At 48.6% G+C, this 19,229-nt stretch overlaps 1 protein-coding gene across 1 annotated transcript in view; it reads left to right on the forward strand.

Moving 5' to 3' along the window:
• Positions 1–12,244, forward strand: part of VAMP5 (vesicle associated membrane protein 5) — a 53,567-nt gene extending 41,323 nt beyond the window's left edge. The window contains exons 2-3 of the mRNA XM_075342936.1: positions 8,292–8,429; positions 10,153–12,244. Of these exons, the coding sequence (XP_075199051.1) occupies positions 8,292–8,429; positions 10,153–10,359 (345 nt within the window). The 3' untranslated portion in view covers positions 10,360–12,244. The remainder of the gene's footprint in view (positions 1–8,291; positions 8,430–10,152) is intronic.
• The last annotated feature ends 6,985 nt before the right edge of the window (positions 12,245–19,229 follow it).

The following is a 19,229-nucleotide window of genomic DNA, read 5'->3' on the forward strand; positions in this document are numbered from 1 at the left end:
CTGCGGACACTCGTAACCAAGGTAAATATCGGGTAACCACTTCTCTTAGTTACCCGATGTTTACGTTGGTTACGTGTGCAGACAGCCCGGCTCCTAGCAGCTGCAGACACTCGTAACCAAGATAAATATCGGGTATCCAAGGCCGATGTCTACCTTGGTTACCAGCGTCTGCAGCTGTCAGAAGCCGGCTCCCAGTCTAGTTCCCCTCACTGCCGATCACATGACTCCAATGCCCGCCCCTAAACATCCAGTGCAGGATCCTGCAAAATAACAGATGCGTTTGCATACGTTATTTGCTGTAAAAGCAGGATCCGTATTTCCGCTAAAATAACGTTTTCAACGGATGTTAAAAAGACGTAGTGTGAAACCAGCCTAAGTTTGTAAATTGATACTCTAGAAAATGTAGAAAGAATAGTCAAAAGGGCTGAGAGAGATCCCTCTGGGTCAGAACAGGACACAATTGCATCATCAGCTTACAAGCCTATATAATGACTCTTTCCCTACTTGGATACTTTTCATTTTTTTTTCACAAGAGCGGATGGACTCTGCATAAACAGCGGAAATGTAATATATAAAGCTGAGTTTATGTGTGTGTGTGTATGTATGTATGTATGTGTGTGTGTATGTCCGCTAAAGGAATCCACACCGTTGCATTTACAATCACATAATTTTGCACAGCCGCCTCATTTGACTCAGGGGGCGTCATAGACTATATTTTGAGGGGAAAATTTAACCCCGCGCTTTACAGCTATTTGCCAAAAAACCTACCTCCATTAAAGTCAATGGAGCTGGGAGCTACACGTCATTAATAGGAGCTGTCATTGGTTGCTATAGGCAATGAATGACATTCTTAGTATGAGAAGCTTATGTGTGAGGTAATATGATTTCTGTGGAGAGACGGATAGAGAGACACAGGGAGAGACAGAGAGAGAGAGATAGACAGAGACAGACAGTTAGAAAGAGACAGACAGAGAGACAGGCAGAGAGAGACAGACAGAGGCAGAGAGAGAGACAGACAGAGCGAGAGACAGAGAGAGATGGATAGAGAGAGAGAGACAGGTAGAGGGAGATAGACAGAGGCAGAGAGAGAGACAGACAGAGCAAGAGACAGAGAGAGATGGATAGAGAGAGAGAGAGACAGGCAGAGAGAGACAGACAGAGGCAGAGAGAGACAGACAGAGCGAGAGACAGAGAGAGATGGATAGAGAGAGAGACAGGTAGAGGGAGATAGACAGAGAGAGAGGGAAAGAGTTACTATCCTGTGCAACGCTGGGTACTACAACTAGTGGGGAATAAAGATAAAAGGAGAGGTGCAAAGGGAAACAAAAGCGTAGGAGAGGTGAGTGATATGGGTATAAAAAGGAGGGGAGAGGGGGTGTAGAGGATAATTTAGGAAAATAGGCGGTAGAGGGCAGGAATGTTCGGTAGCAGCTGTTACAGGAACTGCTGTAGTAGGGTTGCCGATATTTCTCTTCGGGTATGGCAAGGTTATTTAGGTTTTCAGTCTCCGGCCACAGTCTGCAACCAGAAATCTCCTCAACTCCTCTTCGTGTTATGTGTAGGTACTGGTGGAGGATGTGCACTTAGGTGCCGTTCTATACGCCTGCCATGGTTTCCAGACTCTCCGGAAAGGAGTTATATTATGCTGGGTGAGAGCAACTAGTTCCTCAATATGATATACAGTAGCTGATCATTTTTAAGTAAGAGATTCTTCTTACGTATCCCTTTAGTTGAGCGCCATAGTGGGGATATGAGGAGTTTGCCGGCTGCAATAATGATTGAGGATAATTTGGATGATAGCTTATCTTTTTGCCATATGTGAAAGTTTAAGAAGGTCTGTTCTAGTGTTAGAGCCGTCTGGATATGTAGCTACTCGGTTATAACAAGTGATACCTTTTTTCAAAAGCCAAAGGCTCCTTTACATTGTACCACTGCAAAAGTCACAGGCGACAGTGGACATCCTTGACGAGTATTGTTTCTTATTTTGAACGGGGCAGACAGGAACCAGATGCCAAGACTCTAGCACTAGGGTTAGTATTTAAGGACATTACTGCTTATTTAATGAAGACAGACAAGTCAAACTCGGAAAAAAAAAATAATCCAGGTATCCTCAGAGCACCCTATCAAAAGAGAAAATAGTGCACAGGGGTTCCCAGATTTATCCGCTATATATAGTATATCTACAATGCATCTTGTGTCATCTCTCGCTTGTCTGCCCATTAAAAATCTTAGCTGATCCATAGAGATCAGAAATGGGATGGGAGGATTTTACTAAAGGCCGCTTTACACGCTTCGACATCGCTCAAGCGATCTCATTGGGGTCACGGAATTTGGGACTCACATCCGGTCGCTTTAGCGATGTCTTTGCGTGTGACACCTATGAGCGATTTTGAATTGTCGCAAAAACGGTCAAAATCACTCATCGGTGACATGCCCCCCTATTCTCGAATATCGCTGCTGCTCGGTGTACGAAGTAGTTCGTCGCTCCTGCGGCAGCACACATCGCCATGTGTGACACCGCAGGAACGAGGAACCTCACCTTACTGGCGGCCGCCCGCAATGAGGAAGGAAGGAGGTGGGCGGGATGTTACGTCCCGCTCATCTCCGCCCTTCCGCTTCTAATGGGCAGCGGTTCGGTGACGCTGCTGTGATGTCGCTGTGATGCTATACGAACCGCTTCCTTAAAAGGAGGGATTGTTCGCCGGTCACAGCGACGTCGCTAGGCAGGTAAGTAGTGTGAGGGATCTGCACGATGTGCGCTAGGGGCAGCGATTTGCCTGTGTCGCACAACCGATGGGGGCGGGTACGCACGCTAGGGATATCGGTCACGATATCGCAGCGTGTAAAGCGGCCTTAAGTCTGTGGGACAATAATTTTGATAAAATTTTGGGGTTTAGATATCACTGGGAGACTGGAGGTCATAGACATCACTGGAGGCATAGACATTACTGTGGGGCATAGACAGCACTAAAGGCATAGACAGTTGTGGGGGCATACACATTACTGGGCATACCCATTACTGGGGGAAGCATAGTCACTACTGGGGACATAGACATTACTGGGTGCATACATGTTACTGGGTAGCATACACATTACTGAGGTGCATAGACATTACTGGGGGGCATAGACACCACTGGGGGCATACATGTTACTGAGTAGCATACACATTGCTGGGGGGCATAGATATCAGTGGGGATAGATATCATTAGGGCATAGACATCACTGGGGCATAGACATTACTGGAAGTGCATAGACATCACTGGGGGGTATACACATTACTGGGGTGCATACAGCACTGAGTGGAATACATGTTGCTGGTGGGGCATACACGTTACTATATACACAAACACTTTACTGGGGGGACATACACATTATATTGCTGGGGGCATACCCATTACTGGGGGTGCATACAAGTTACTGGGGTGGGGGGCATACAGCATTGGGGGCGCATACACAATGCTGGTCTGGTGGAGAATACAGCACTGGGGGGCATACACGTTGATAGAGCAGAGGGCATACAGCACTTGGGGATGCTGGCGCTGCGGCTCTTCTTCATCTGTGGGATGGGAGAGCATTGCGCGCTAACTCCGCCCACAGATTAATTTCAATGCTCATGCTCGCACAGTGCTCGGGCTGGCACTGGTATTTTGCTGGCTGCGGGCCCTTTCAACCCCCACTTGTAGTGCGAGCATGTGCACTGAAGTCAATCTTTGGGCGGAGAAAGTGCACAATGCGCTCCCCTCCCACAGATGAAGAGGAGGCGCAGCACCAGCATCCCCCTGGGAATCTGCCTATGACCTACAGAGAAAGCCACCATCCCTACTGACCTCCCAGTTTTTCCAGGCCCTGACATTTGACCGGGTGTGTTGGGTGTTGACGCCGGCCCTGTCTGCGAGCAAGTAAACCTCCTTCACTGTCTCCTGTTTACATATAACTTTACATCTTTTCAGATTTTTTTCATTAGCATAAATTAAAGTGGATCGTAAAGGGAACCTGTCACTAGGATTTTCCCTTATCAGCTGCGGCCACCACCAGTTCTAGAATACTGTATATAAGAGCCCAGGTCGCTCTGTATAACATAAAAAAACAACTTTTATTATATTCACCTGTGGGGTGGTCCGGTCCGATGTCCGTCACTGGTCTCGGTCTGGCGCCTCCTTTCTTCCTTCCATCGCCATCCTTCTTCCCTGCTGTGTGTGGATAACGCGTCCTACGTCATCCACATGTGACACCCCTGGACTATCATGTCGTCACAGGGTATTGCACAATCTGCCCTCCCGTGCAATATGCACCTCCTTCTTGGTTACAGGTCCCCAACTACATGGTGTTGCCTACATCAGCTAATCAAAATCCTAGGTACTCTCTGCACCACACCCACCAGACACACCAGTGGACGGCCTGAGTGGAATAGGGTCGCCCACTTGGTGGGTTGGTTAGGGGAGGTCAGGATTGTCAGGAACAGGGAGAAGTAGTTTGGAAGTGAAGGAGAGAGGAGGTCAGGAGCAGGGCTCCTAGGTAGTTATCTAGGTGGCAGATGGTGGTCTGGGCCTAGAGGAGCTGGACCCCCGGTCGCAGGTGATCGGGGCAAGGAGGACAGCCGGCGGCCTTGCACCATCACCAGACTGGGACCAGGGCACGACGGGGTAAGTGGACCCTAGGTCAGGGAGTAACTTCAGGCAACCTGACAAATTACCTGACGAGAACGGAGCCTTCAAGATCCGCTCTCCACCTGCTCCAAAATCGGGGTACTAGCGCAACAAGGGAGATAGGACTTTCCACACAAACGATCCAGAAAATCCCAACCGTGAACCCTGAGAGCAAGCTCCCACACTTATCCATAGTGGGGAGCGGATCCCGGCAAGTTGCATACTACCGGGACCAACAGAGAAGTAAACTTAGTGTCAGGAGGCAGGTCACGGATCCCCAGGCAGAACCATTGGGGACGGCACCCGAACTAGCTCCCCTCAACGGCAGCAGTATCCAGAACTTTGGTTTATCCAGTTGTTGGTGTCAGCTTAATGGACTGAGTGAGTACGCAAGTGACATCTTCACTCCTCACGACACTCCCCCTCACCATCACCGAGCCCCGGGGCATCCTCCTACCCGTGGAGGGTTCTTACACCTGGCTGCACCATTCCATCACCCCCGGGTACTCCCAACTGCAGCGGTGGTACTCCAAATTACCACATACCATAGGTGGCGTCACAAACTCTAACACAATCTCCTGTAAATACCCCCTTCATTTGAGTGGCTGCACGACTCCCAGGTGCGGAGAGCCATCGCGGATCCGAATCCGAACAGCCCGGCTGCTGGCACAGGGGCGGCACACACACAGAGGCCCCCATTGTGCTCCTGCGCACACGCACAGTTTTTTCTGCCATGCTGAGAGCAAAGCAAAGTACTGTAATGCGTAGGCGCAAGGAAAGGTCGTAGACCGCCCGCGCATGCGCACTACAATCGTTTTAGTTATCTGTATGTGGGCCATTAGCTGTAAATGTGTTCATTTCATTTGGCTATCAGTCCTTTGTGCCTGTTTTTTGTCTAGTTTTGTGTGTTTTGCGCCTTTTTTGTTTGCATTTAATTCATCATTCTATTTGTACCTTTTTAAAATCTATTTTTTACATGCTCGCTGGAGTGTTTCTTTTCTGCTTTGTGGGCAGAGTCCAGCAATTTTACATGTTTTAGCCTGATTAAAATGCCATTTTTTAAAAAGTTCCAAGTTTGGCGCAACTCCACCTCAGTTCCCCTTGGTATATTTTTGAAGACACCAAAATAGTAGGCCACAAGTCACAAAAACAGTTCAAGACAGGAAAAAAAGCTCATTTTTTACTTTGTGGCAAATTCATGAATCACCTGCACCATTTTGATTAATTTGGCACTAAAAATGGAAAATTGTACCACAATACAATAAAAGAGAATGACAAATAAACCCTCAAATTATGAATTGGAGCCTGTGTGATAAAATCGCTTACAATGAAATCGGTTTTCAAAGTACTGTACACAGAATGATACAAGTAAAATATATCTTTGTACCGTGTTAGCCAGTAGAGATAAAAAAAATTGTTTAAAAGAACAGAGAGTCCTCAGTGGTTGATACCTTTTAATGGCTAACTGAAAAGATGGTAATAATTGCAAGCTTTCGAGACTACTCAGGTCTCTTCATCAGGCATGGTATAACACAAAATCTGAAGAGTCACGTATTTATACACAACAGGACTTAGAATAGTGCAGTAAAAAAAAAAAAAAAAAAAAAAGAACAAGTTATATGAAACAGAACTATCTCTATGGCAGGGGGACAAGCTGTTCTAGCCATAAATACTGATGCAGTTCAGTGTGAAAGTTTTATTGTCCTTTGATAAGGGTCTGGTCCAGGGCTGTGACATGCTCGGATGGTCAGAGGAGCACATCTTTTAACTGATGTAAAAAGACATGAATCCATGAGACACATTCATTCCTTCTCTGAATGTGTCAAAGGTCATCATAAGTTTGTACTCCCATAGTCTCCTGTCTCTCTGGGACTTGAAGTTTCCTTTCAATACCAGCAATTTCATGTCCATGATGCTGTGGTCTGGGTTACAAAAATGTTTGGCCACAGGTAGATCCATCCTTTTTTCCTTATGATGACCTTTGACACATTCAGAGAAGGAATGAATGTGTCTCATGGATTCATGTCTTTTTACATCAGTTAAAAGATGTGCTCCTCTGACCATCCGAGCATGTCACAGCCCTGGACCAGACCCTTATCAAAGGACAATAAAACTTTCACACTGAACTGCATCAGTATTTATGGCTAGAACAGCTTGTCCCCCTGCCATAGAGATAGTTCTGTTTCATATAACTTGTTCTTTTTTTTTTTTTTTTTTTTTTACTGCACTATTCTAAGTCCTGTTGTGTATAAATACGTGACTCTTCAGATTTTGTGTTATACCATGCCTGATGAAGAGACCTGAGTAGTCTCGAAAGCTTGCAATTATTACCATCTTTTCAGTTAGCCATTAAAAGGTATCAACCACTGAGGACTCTCTGTTCTTTTAAACAATTTTTTTTGTACACAGAATGGTAAGTAATAGTCTACTGATCCAAGGGAAAAAGTTCCATGGGGCTGTAAAGCACAAGAGAAGTCCTGGGGAGTAAAAAGGATATAACGGATGGTGCAGCACAAGAGAATTTCTGGAAAATAGTAAGTGCATAAGGATTGTTGCAACACAATTGAAGTCCTGGAAAGTAGAAAAAGTGTAAGGGCTGGTGCAGCACAAGGGAGGTCCTTAAAATATAACAGACATAAGGGCTGGTGCGGTAGAAGAGACTTCCTGGAGAGTAGAAAGGTTATAAGGGATTGTGCAGTACAAAGGAAGTGCTGGTAAGTGTGTAAACTGCAGCACAAATGAATTCCTAGAAACTAGAAACAGTGTAAGGGCTAGTGCAGCACAAATGTTGTCCTACAAATTAGAAACAGTGTAAGGGCTGGTACAGCACAAATGAAGTCCTAGAAACTAGAAACAGTCTAAGGGCTGGTGCAGCACAAATGATGTCCTAGAAACAGTGTAAGGGCTGGTGCAGCACAAATGAAGTCCTAGAAACTGGAAACAGTGTAAAGGCTGGTGCAGCACAAATGATGTCCTACAAACTGGAAACAGTGTAAGGGCTGGTGCAGCACAAATGAAGTCCTAGAAACAGTGTAAGGGCTGGTGCAGCACAAATGAAGTCCTAGAAACTAGAAAAAGTGTAAGGGCTACTAGTACAGCACAAGAGGAGTCCTTAAAATAAAAAGAACATAAGGGCTGGTGTGGTAGAAGAGACGTCCTGGAGAGTGGAAAAGATGTACAGGATTGTGCAACATCAAAAAAGTGCTGGTAAGTGTGTAAGGACTGGTGCAGCACAAATGATGTCATAGAAACTAGAAAAAATGTAAGGGCTGGTGCAGCGTAAAAGGAGTCCTTAAAATAAAAAGAACATAAGGGCTGGTGGGGTACAAAAGAAATCCTGGAAAGTAGAGACGATATAAGGACTAGTGTAGCCTGAGATAAGTCCTGGAGAATATAAGGGCTGGTTCATTAGAAGTGAAGTTCTGCAGAATAGAAAGAGTGTAAGGGCTGGTACAGCGCATATGAAGTGGTGGAAATTATTAATGGTGTAATGAGTGTGATAAATGTAGGTTATTGCCTGAATAAAGATTACAGGTGGTTTAATTGACTGAGATGAAAGGTGAAATACACTGTAGTAAATATGTAAAAAAAAAATAAAAATAGTAATTTGATTATTCATATCTTGTTTTTCTCCCTTAATTGCAGACTTCCCAGAAGCTGGAGGAATGTCAGCGGAATGCTGACGAGGTGAAGGTATTAATGAAAGACAACGTGGACAAAATATTTGAGAGAGAAGGAAAGCTTGACAATCTAGAAGTTCGCGCAGATGAGCTCAAGAACATGGTATGTGGTCAGTGTTCGTAAAATTGCCTCACGCCGTCTAGACACATTTCATTTGTCAACAGATCCACACTATTGAGCAGAAGACAAACACCAAAAGATAGTCTAAAGGTTGTCACCTATAGTGTCACATGGTTTTTCAAATGAGGAGACGTTGCCATCTTAGTTTCATAGTGTTTAAAGAAGGGGTTCACCCATAGTTATTATTGGCCACAACGATATTATGTTGAGAAACAAGGTTTCTAACAAATACCTTGTGTTGCCAATAGTGCCTATGGGTGGTGCTATTGCAGCCTACTCTTCCCCATTGCCTGACCCTCGGGCTCTGTGACCTTGGGGATCCGGTGATGTCACATCAACTTCCTGTTCACCTGACATCACCGTGGCCAGCCCCATTCTCCGTGAGTCACTGGGGTGTAGGCGGCAATTCACTGCTCGTCACAGCCCAGCGTGTCTCCTGCTTGCTGTGCTCTGCAGTGAAGGAGGAGGGAGCAGGGAGGTGCTGCGCTGTTACGCTGGGCTGTGACCAGCGGGGAAACTCCGCCCACAGCCCAGTGAATCATGGAGACTGGGGCCGGCGCCAGATGGAGGAGGCGCCAGACCGAGAGCAGTGACACCCATCAGACTGGTCCACACCCTAGGTGAGTATTATGAAGGTCTTTTTTAGGTTATACAGAGCAGCCTGTGCTCTTATACACAGTATACTGGATGCTGTATATAAGGGCTCACTGGTGTTGACTTCAGCTTATAAGGGAAAAACATGGTAACAGGACCCCTTTAATTCATCAAGAGACCACATCACACCTAAAAATAGCAAAATAAAAGGAGTTGTCCGGTCTAAAAACCAAAATAAGTTTACAGTCACTCTATGTGACTGCAGATGTGTGAATCCTCACATGACATGTACTGCGCACTGTAAGGATTATTCGGTGTCAGTGCCAGGAACGGCGGTTATGTGACGTCAAGTTTTCAGGTTGCATCTACCCGGCCACAATACACTAAACTGTTTCCGGGGCTCTAAATAAAAGTGTATTGTGCGAGGCCAGAATTAGTCTAGTCTTCTGCTTATCGCATACTTGTGATTACTTGACCATTCCTGGTGCTGACATCGGAGATACAGTGTGGCAGTGGGCGTGATATGAGGATTCACAAGTCTGCAGTCACATACAGTGACCTTAAACTTGCCGTTCTATACGGGACAACCCCTTTCATGGTATAGTTTTTTCAGCTCACTGTGCAGCTTTTGGAGAATTAACAACACTATTCATTTTGTTATTTGGATATGTTCTGGTCCCTTCTTGAGTAATATCTATGTAAGATCCACCAAATCAAAGACTACTCGAAAGGAAAGAGGGACCTACCTACAGAAAGCAATAACTCTGAAATAGCCACCTGTAGATGGCGTCTCTTCCTTTTGGTGGAGTCTCTAGATTTTAGCGTTGGGTGAGTCGCCTAAGCTCAATCTCTCTTTAAATCTATGATGAAGTGTAAACTGAGCATACAAGAGAAGTCTCCTGGTATCATCGCTCTCATCATGGATATTCTGTTTCTAACCTAATAAGTTTGTTGTGGTAAACCTGCAGCCATAATCTGAGATTTGTTACCTTGCAACCTTTGAACTCAAGAAACCAAAGCATTATTTTCACTGATAAGCATGACTACTGAGCTCTTCTATATGTAGAGAATATAGTGAAACATTACCTTAACTCCATGTTTCCACCTACAGGCCATGAACTTCCAGAAGACAGCCCAAACTGTGGAACGTAAAACGTACTGGGAGAAATGGCGCTGGTACCTTATTTTTGGAGGGATAGTCCTTTTGCTTATAATTATTGTGATTATTGTTATTGCTGCTCAGTTCAGTGGGGGTGGGGATGAAGCGCCATCGTCAGCAGAACGGATGGAAACTGAACCAGATGAGAAGAATGGTTGACTCTTCAACTTCTCAAAACATGGAATAACATAGAGACCAGGATAAAACAGATGGAAGCCATATCTGATAACACCCATAAAGATCTGCAGAATATTCTTCTTCCATGACTTCTACTTTCACTGTGCTCTCACCTCATTACTGCCCAACGAATGTAAGGATGAAGATCTCAGATGACCCTCAAAACCCTATGTACACCTGCCATGGGGTGGAGTCTTTGCCTACAGCACTGAGGAGCATAATAAGAACATGTTATGGTCCTGTAGATTTTTTTTTTGTGTACGTTTTTTTTCTATATTTTGCTTCTTCATTTGTATGTATGACTTTATTGTGACGGCAGAGCTCTCAAAGTCTATGGACAATGCACTGATGCCCTGGTGTTCACATTTGTTCATGTAAAGTCTATATTCTCTCCATATTCTGGCTGAATAAAGCCTATCAGTTCCTGTTACTGGCCACTTTAGGGATGGCTTATTGCCAGGACGTTCAGTAAGATCTCAGCCCCTCGTGATATTTGCTTTATCTCACATGTTCCATTCTGATGACCTTCCAAAATGTTTCTATACGTGTGTGAAAGCTATTTCCAGTTGCTTTTATAAGATGAGGTTTTATAACATTAGGTTCCGTGTTCTTTTAAGGTGGTTGGTCAATTTGTTATAACTATATTTAAAGTGATTATGTAGGACTTTGATTATTTTTCCCTATGGGGCTAAGAACATACAAGCAGGTAGTTGGTGACTATCTGCCTATTCTACATGGCATCGGCTCAGAGCGGTCACAAACCACTCCAGCCGGCGATTCTGCTGGTTCATTTCACCTTATATCAACAGAGGTAGCTCTTCCCCTTCCATGTTGCCCTATCGATGGAGCGTCATAGCTGACATCATGCTGATTGACAGCTGGCTCCCCACTATCTTACTGTGGTGAGGAGGTTGTCAATCAGCATGATGTCAGATGCTGCTTTTTTAATGTGACATCACCAAAAGCAGACAATTGCCAGCTGGAGAGGTCTGTCGGCACCGGTCATAACAAGCCGGTAGTTAGCAACTACCTGCCTGCGAGTTCTTAGTCATATGGGGAAAATATACATAGTCCCAAATTACCCTTTAAGTTCTAGATATTAATAATATAATATTATTTTTAATTATGCTAAATTACTGATTTCCCTTCTTGCTGTACTCCCCTCCCCCCCAACCCCCAGCTATCGGTAAACAGTGCTCTCTACTAGTCATGAAAAACTTGCAACATCATAATTTAGGGGGGTTCACTTGACAACACGTCCATGACTCTATGTTCTCCTGCTCTTTAGTTTCTACTCCACATGTTACAAATTCTTCATCCTTTTAGTCATGCGCAGACATTCAGCTTTTGGGCATGTGCCAACCTTTGTACTCGGCGCATGCGCAGGAGAAGCAGTGCATTTACAGTCAAGTCTCTGTTTTACCGTAGATCTGTTGCTTCTACCTAGTAGGTGATTCTGTACAAAGAACTTTCACACAGAACCATGAACTTGAGAGTTAGTTATGCCGCACTGTACGATGTTCCTACGAATAGACAAAACACATGACTAGTAGACAGAGCCCTTTTTTGGGGGGTGTGGGGTGCAACAACAGGCAATATCATAAATAAGTCAAAACTCAATATAATGTTCACATTATATGTATTAATGTATTCATAAAAAAGTGTCTACTTCCTTTAAGACAACTACTTCTGTGCCTTATTGTGTGCATAGACTGTAATTACTGCGCATGTAAACCACAATATCCGTCTTTGTGCAGGGCTGTAAAAGATAACAGGCATAGGATTGTGAACAGATCTGTTGTTTTGCTACCGAACAGAGTAGAATTGGTTATTAACTTTCTCTTCTAATAAACTTGATTTAAAGAGATTTTCAGATGTTCTTGTGTGTGGTGTTATACAGAGGGATCAATATAAAAAAGCTGACATATTTAAGGGTTTGTTCTATTAGAACAAGATGTAACATCATAAAAGGAATCCCCCTGACCACTTTTGACCCCACTCAGAGCAATGAGATGCTGTATAGAAATATTCCTGATCTCAAGAACTTAATCCAGGGCTGGGCAAAGTGTGACCCGTGGCCACATCCAGCCCTCTGGCTGTTCAAGTCTTGCTTTTTAGACTGAGACAGCCAAAGTGTTGAAAACAGGTGACCATGGGACCCACTCTGCCCTCCATTGCCGCCTGTCCACTGGTACTGCTGCTAGCCGCTTGATGTCACCGCTATTTGCATCCACAAGGAGTATCTGTGCCGCCCCTGCAGCAGTCAAACTGCTTGGATCCGGGGTTGCTGTGGCTCGAGGGTCTCCGGACCCAAGGGCTTGGGGCCACTCAAATGTAAAGGGGTATTTACAGGGGATAAATGTTTGTCACGCCACCTGCAGGTTGTGGTAAGGGGAGTGTACCACCCCCGTGTGGCGCCCCTGACCTGGTCAGGCACCACTGAGTACTGCACCCATGCTGGGAACAGTACAATACAGGTAATCCAGAAGGCTGACCGGGGTGTGGAACACAGGCGCATAGTGATCAGGTCTCACACATGTACCCATGAGAGGACCCCTGGGGATCCCAGGAGGGGGAAAAGCCTTCACCTTCACTGGAATAGTGGAGGGGGCCAAAAGCCTCCATCTCCTCTCAAGGGGTGTGGTAAGAGAGTCTGGTTGCTAGGTGGCGTAGGCAGGCACAAAAAGGGAAAAGAGAAGGAGGAGTAAACAGTCTAGAGTCTGCAGCAGAGTGTGGAGGAGTGAGTAGCAGGAAAGTGAAGCTCAGACAGGAGCAGCAGTGAAGGTCCCAGATGTGAGCCGGTTCAGAGCAGAGTCCAGGGAGCTCCGAGGAGAGCTGACCCCCTTCCCCTGGGCTGCTGTAGTCTGACAGCGTCCGCGCAGTGGCTACCGACGGGGGAGAACGGTCAACTAGGAGTGCTACCCGAAATCCATCTTCAGCTAGAGAGAGAGCAACGGAGTGGGAAGTAAGGAGACTGCTAGAGAGTACCAGGCCCAAACGGGCGGCAGATCCCGAAGCGGAGATAGATCCAGCTTTCTTTTGCTAAACCTGCCGGTGTGGGGCTCTCAAAGCCCACGCCACAACACCACAAAAGCCGCAGCCACGTAGCCACAGTTAGGGCCCATAGGTCACAGGAGGCAAGCAGCTGGAGTGATCTGGTCCAGGCGACAAGCAAACGGCAACTGAAGGGGAGTGAGGCTTCAGCAACTTCCCTGGGTGACCCCCATAGGGACTCAAAGTCGGGGTCACCCCAAACCACCAAGGGCTAAGGAAGGCGAGTTAGTAGTCACCCTCACAAGTCAGCCTGAAGGACACCTGGTTCCCGCCTGGTTCATCCCAGCTACGCCCGGGTTACTCACCCTGCCATCAACTGTGAGTAAAAACCCTGAAAGACATCCTGCCTGTGTTGAGTCATTCTGCGCCTTGTAGTTCTACGCATCTACACAGGGCCCTGGGGCTTGCCTCACTCTCAGGAGGCTATTCCAACTAACTGCACATACCATCAGCCCCAGGCGACCCTCAACCTGCAGTGGCGGTCCCTACTGGCCGCAATACTGAGAGTGGCGTCACGACAAGAAGAAGATCTCCTACCTGTGACAAGATCCAGCTGAGTGGAGTCCCTGAAGGTAATGCACCGACACTACACCTGTGGGGCTTCACATCTGGCGTCACGAACAGGATAAGGACTAGACCTGTTCAGACAGGTGACCATGTGCCTGGGCGGTCCGCTTGAAAAATTGGAAGCGCCGCCATATTGCCACCATGGAAAGCGCGCTGAAAAACAACAGCAGCCCGCGCTGGAAGAAGTTACCGCCCACGAAGAGGCGTGGCTACCCAGAGATCCCCTGCAGAGTTCTGACCTCGCTTGTGAAGAGAGCGGAAGCGTCCAGAGACGGCGTGAAGGAAAGGGAGCCACAAGCCTGCTGCTGCAGAGAGAAGAGATGGAGTCCGGACGTGGATACCCAGAACCAGGCTCTGCTGCCTGGTGGTGCCGGGAGCTTGCTATCTTCTGCGATCAGCTGGAGGCCAGGATTATGCGACAGCTCAGTGAGGGACGCACGGAGCTTCTGGAGATGGCTGCGGCGGTTCGGACCTACGAGGAGGGAGCCGCGCGACGCCTGCCAGATCGAGCGGCGACGACTCAGATCCCGATGGTGCCACTGATGGGTGAGTCCAGAGTTGCCCCGGCCAGCGCAAGTGCTCCAACCCCTGCTGCTACGACCGCGGTCCCAGAAGAGGCGCCCGGCGCGGCGACGCTGAGCCAGGCCGCAGCCATGCCAGGTGCGGCCCGCCAAGCCCCGGCCGCCGCAGCGATGCCCTGCTCGGCCCGCCAAGTCCCGGCCGCCGCAGCGATGCCCTGCTCGGCCCGCCAAGCCCCGGCCGCCGCAGCGATGCCCTGCTCGGCCCGCCAAGCCCCGGCCGCCGCAGCGATGCCCTGCTCGGCCCACCAAGACCCGGTCCCTGCAGCAACGCCCAGTCCGGCCCGCCAAGAACTGGCCGCAACAGCGACGCAGATCCAGGCCGCCGCCATACAGGGCGCGGCCCGCCAAGACCAGGCCGCCGCCATACAGGGCGCGGCCCGCCAAGACCAGGCCGCCGCCATACAGGGCGCGGCCCGCCAAGAGATTGCATCACCATTTACCCCGGCCTGCAAGGCCAGAGCAGACACCGCTCCCCAGCCTAAGGAAGTCCCTACTAGGAAATCCCTGATAGGTGAAGACTCCGCATACTGGCAGCTGAAGGCTGACCTGGAGGCTAAGTTCCCACAGGAGATGGTGGACCGATACATGCTCCCTCCGAACACCCCTAAGGCAACCCCTGCAGCAACCACGCTGAAGAGTCCACCGCCTGGGCCAGCTGAGGAACACTCATCCCCAGCGCTGCCACGACCAGAGTGCAGCGAAGAACTAAGGGGGAGAGGAGGGCAAGAAGCTGAGGAGTTGCCCCCGGAGCCAGCAGCAGTGCTAGTCCCAGAGCCGGAGATGCTGCCATATTCCCGTTGGGACGAGGAAGACCTGACACCTCCTGCTGACGAAGAAGACCTGCCCCAAAGCCTCACCTGGGAGCTTGTAAGCTGCACCTCGCAGAATCCAACCCGCAAGATACAGCGCCGCAGCAGAACTCAGTTTTCCCCTGCACCGCCATCCCCAGAGCAGAGAGATGACATCACGGCCAGAGACCTACAAGAAAAAAGGTTCCTGAGAAGAGCCAAAGCCCAGGCCAGAGGACCCCTTTGCAGAGGAGTAGTGGAGGACTTCAGCCTGAAGTCAGGATATGGGTTCATCGTAGCACCTGGTATAAAAGAAGGTATTTTTGTCAATAGGAGAGACGTCAGAGCTAATCTGCCCAGAGGACACCCTGGCAGAAACTTAAAGATGGGAGACTCCGTACAGTTTACCCTGCATCAAGGCGAAAGAGGCTGGTACGCGCTAGATGTAGTACCATGTCCCAAAGAAGAAGAAAGGAAAGACAGTAATAAAGAAAGAAAAGACAAAGGACCTACTGAAGAGACAACTACAGATGAGGAAAAAGGTCAAGAAACCAACAGGTGCCGCAGCCCTACAGGCCCAAGCCCTGGTGAAGAGGAGTCTGCATAAGTTCAAGTAAAGTAAGCAAGTTACCAGTTTGGAAAGTTTGTTTTGCAACGTTTTACAAGTTCAAGTATGTGCCCACATAAACTGATGTGAGAAATAAACCTTAAGGCTATGAACTGGCTATAGCCACAAACTCTCGCAGTGTAAATAGTTACACCAAAAGGGCGCCACCACCACCAGAGTCAGCCTGTTTAGGGGCTTGGCTCGTCTGCAACCAGGAGGAGCCCGTCCGTATATAGGGCCTTGGCTCGCCTGCGACCAGAGAGCATGCCTGTTTATGGGGCCTGGCTCTCCACCACAAAGAGGGTACCTGGTCAGCACCAACTGTGGAGGCCGCCTCTGCATCCTGCCAGAAGCGGCTGAAGGCGCGGATCCACCAGGCCAGGTATACCCTGAAACCACCAGCCCATGAAAGCCGCCTCTACATCCTGCCAGAAGTGGCTGAAGTCGCGGCCAACGTGAGAGGGTTTTGGGTGGGTTAACGGACTTGTGGGTGGAGGGTGGTGATGTATGGTACCTGGTGCTCTTAAAATGTTTTACATGTTTTAATGTTTTATGCATTTTAAAATGTTGTCTTGCAGCCCGAGGACGTGCTGGTGATAACTAAGGGGGAATGTGGCGCCCCTGACCTGGTCAGGCACCACTGAGTACTGCACCCATGCTGGGAACAGTACAATACAGGTAATCCAGAAGGCTGACCGGGGTGTGGAACACAGGCGCATAGTGATCAGGTCTCACACATGTACCCATGAGAGGACCCCTGGGGATCCCAGGAGGGGGAAAAGCCTTCACCTTCACTGGAATAGTGGAGGGGGCCAAAAGCCTCCATCTCCTCTCAAGGGGTGTGGTAAGAGAGTCTGGTTGCTAGGTGGCGTAGGCAGGCACAAAAAGGGAAAAGAGAAGGAGGAGTAAACAGTCTAGAGTCTGCAGCAGAGTGTGGAGGAGTGAGGAGCAGGAAAGTGAAGCTCAGACAGGAGCAGCAGTGAAGGTCCCAGATGTGAGCCGGTTCAGAGCAGAGTCCAGGGAGCTCCGAGGAGAGCTGACCCCTTCCCCTGGGCTGCTGTAGTCTGACAGCGTCCGCGCAGTGGCTACCGACGGGGGAGAACGGTCAACTAGGAGTGCTACCCGAAATCCATCTTCAGCTAGAGAGAGAGCAACGGAGTGGGAAGTAAGGAGACTGCTAGAGAGTACCAGGCCCAAACGGGCGGCAGATCCCGAAGCGGAGATAGATCCAGCTTTCTTTTGCTAAACCTGCCGGTGTGGGGCTCTCAAAGCCCACGCCACAACACCACAAAAGCCGCAGCCACGTAGCCACAGTTAGGGCCCATAGGTCACAGGAGGCAAGCAGCTGGAGTGATCTGGTCCAGGCGACAAGCAAACGGCAACTGAAGGGGAGTGAGGCTTCAGCAACTTCCCTGGGTGACCCCCATAGGGACTCAAAGTCGGGGTCACCCCAAACCACCAAGGGCTAAGGAAGGCGAGTTAGTAGTCACCCTCACAAGTCAGCCTGAAGGACACCTGGTTCCCGCCTGGTTCATCCCAGCTACGCCCGGGTTACTCACCCTGCCATCAACTGTGAGTAAAAACCCTGAAAGACATCCTGCCTGTGTTGAGTCATTCTGCGCCTTGTAGTTCTACGCATCTACACAGGGCCCTGGGGCTTGCCTCACTCTCAGGAGGCTATTCCAACTAACTGCACATACCATCAGCCCCAGGCGACCCTCAACCTGCAGTGGCGGTCCCTACTGGCCGCAATACTGAGAGTGGCGTCACGACAAGAAGAAGATCTCCTACCTGTGACAAGATCCAGCTGAGTGGAGTCCCTGAAGGTAATGCACCGACACTACACCTGTGGGGCTTCACACCCGCGACAGCCGACGGGCTGCTCAGTTCCGGATCCGCAGTGGCTCGAGGGGTCTCCGGACCCGAGGCGGGGTCGCGCAGCCTCTCAAAAATAAAAAGGGGGGTAGAAAGGGTGGATTTGGATAATGTTCGTGACGCCACCCACGGTTTGTGGTAAAAATTGGGATACCACCGCTGCTGCATTTAGGGGAAAAGGGAGCGCCCGGGAGCGATGGAATGGCAGCTGTAGATGTTAACCCCTCCGTGGGCAGGGGAAGGTTGTCCCGGGGCTCGGTGCTGGAGCAAAGGGGCACCACATACTCACACAGTCCAGAGATGCTGACACTGACACCAGGTAAACCAAAGTCTTGAACGTCCTGCAGCCTTAATCCGAACACGTTGGGTCCATGCCCTTTTGGCGTTGCTGGTTGGTCTGAAGCCTTGTCCCTTGGCACCGTGTTTACACTTGGTGGATCCCCTTCGCCTAGAAATACTTGGGTCCCGCTCACCTGCGTGGCTAGCAGGGTGAGCTTGCTCTCAGGGTTCACGCTTGGGATTTTCTGGACAGTTTTGGGAAGTGCTATCCCTCCGTTGCGCTAGTACCTCGATTTTGGAGCGGGTGGAGAGCGGTTCGTGAAGATTCCGTTCCCGTCGGGTGAATTACTGGGCTGCGTGAAGCTACTTCCCAACCTAGGGTCCACGTACCCCGTCGTGCCCTGGCCCCTGCCCGGTTGTAACACAAGGCTGCCGGTCTGCCCTCCGTGGCAGTACCGTGCCCCCTGTCACTACTCCCTGGGGGACAGGATGCAGTTCCCTGTAGCACCCTGATGTATTCAGGGGCGCTACATATCTAGGAGGCTATGTGGGGCTCATCATTTATATAGGAGGCCATGGGGGCTCATTCTGTATATATGAAGCTAAGTGGGACTTATAATGTATATACAGTAGAATGCTAAGTTGGCCTCAAAGTATATAGGAGGTTTTGTGGGCGTTCATGTTGCATATACGAGGCTATGCCGGGGCTCATACTGTGTATTGGAGGTTGTGTGGGGGTTAATACTGTATATAGGAGGCTATGAGGGGCTCATAATGTATATAGGAGGCAATATGTGGCTCATAATGTATATAAGAGGCTATGAAGGACTCAGCATAATTTGGAAACTTTGTGAGGGCTCATGCTGTATTTAAGAGGCTACGTGGGGGCTCATAATATACAGCTCTGGCAAAAATTAAGACCACTTCCAAATTTTCAGATTTTATGATTTTTCTCTTTACAGGAATATTTTTGAGTAAAATTAAATTGTTCTTTTATTCTATAAACTACTGACAACGTCTCCGAATTTCCAAGCAATCAATTTTGTATTTATTTTCTGAAAATGAGAAATGGTCAAAATAACAAAACAATGCATTGCTTTC

Source organism: Anomaloglossus baeobatrachus, chromosome 4 (genome assembly GCF_048569485.1).
Source record: "Anomaloglossus baeobatrachus isolate aAnoBae1 chromosome 4, aAnoBae1.hap1, whole genome shotgun sequence".
NCBI lineage: Eukaryota > Metazoa > Chordata > Amphibia > Anura > Aromobatidae > Anomaloglossus > Anomaloglossus baeobatrachus.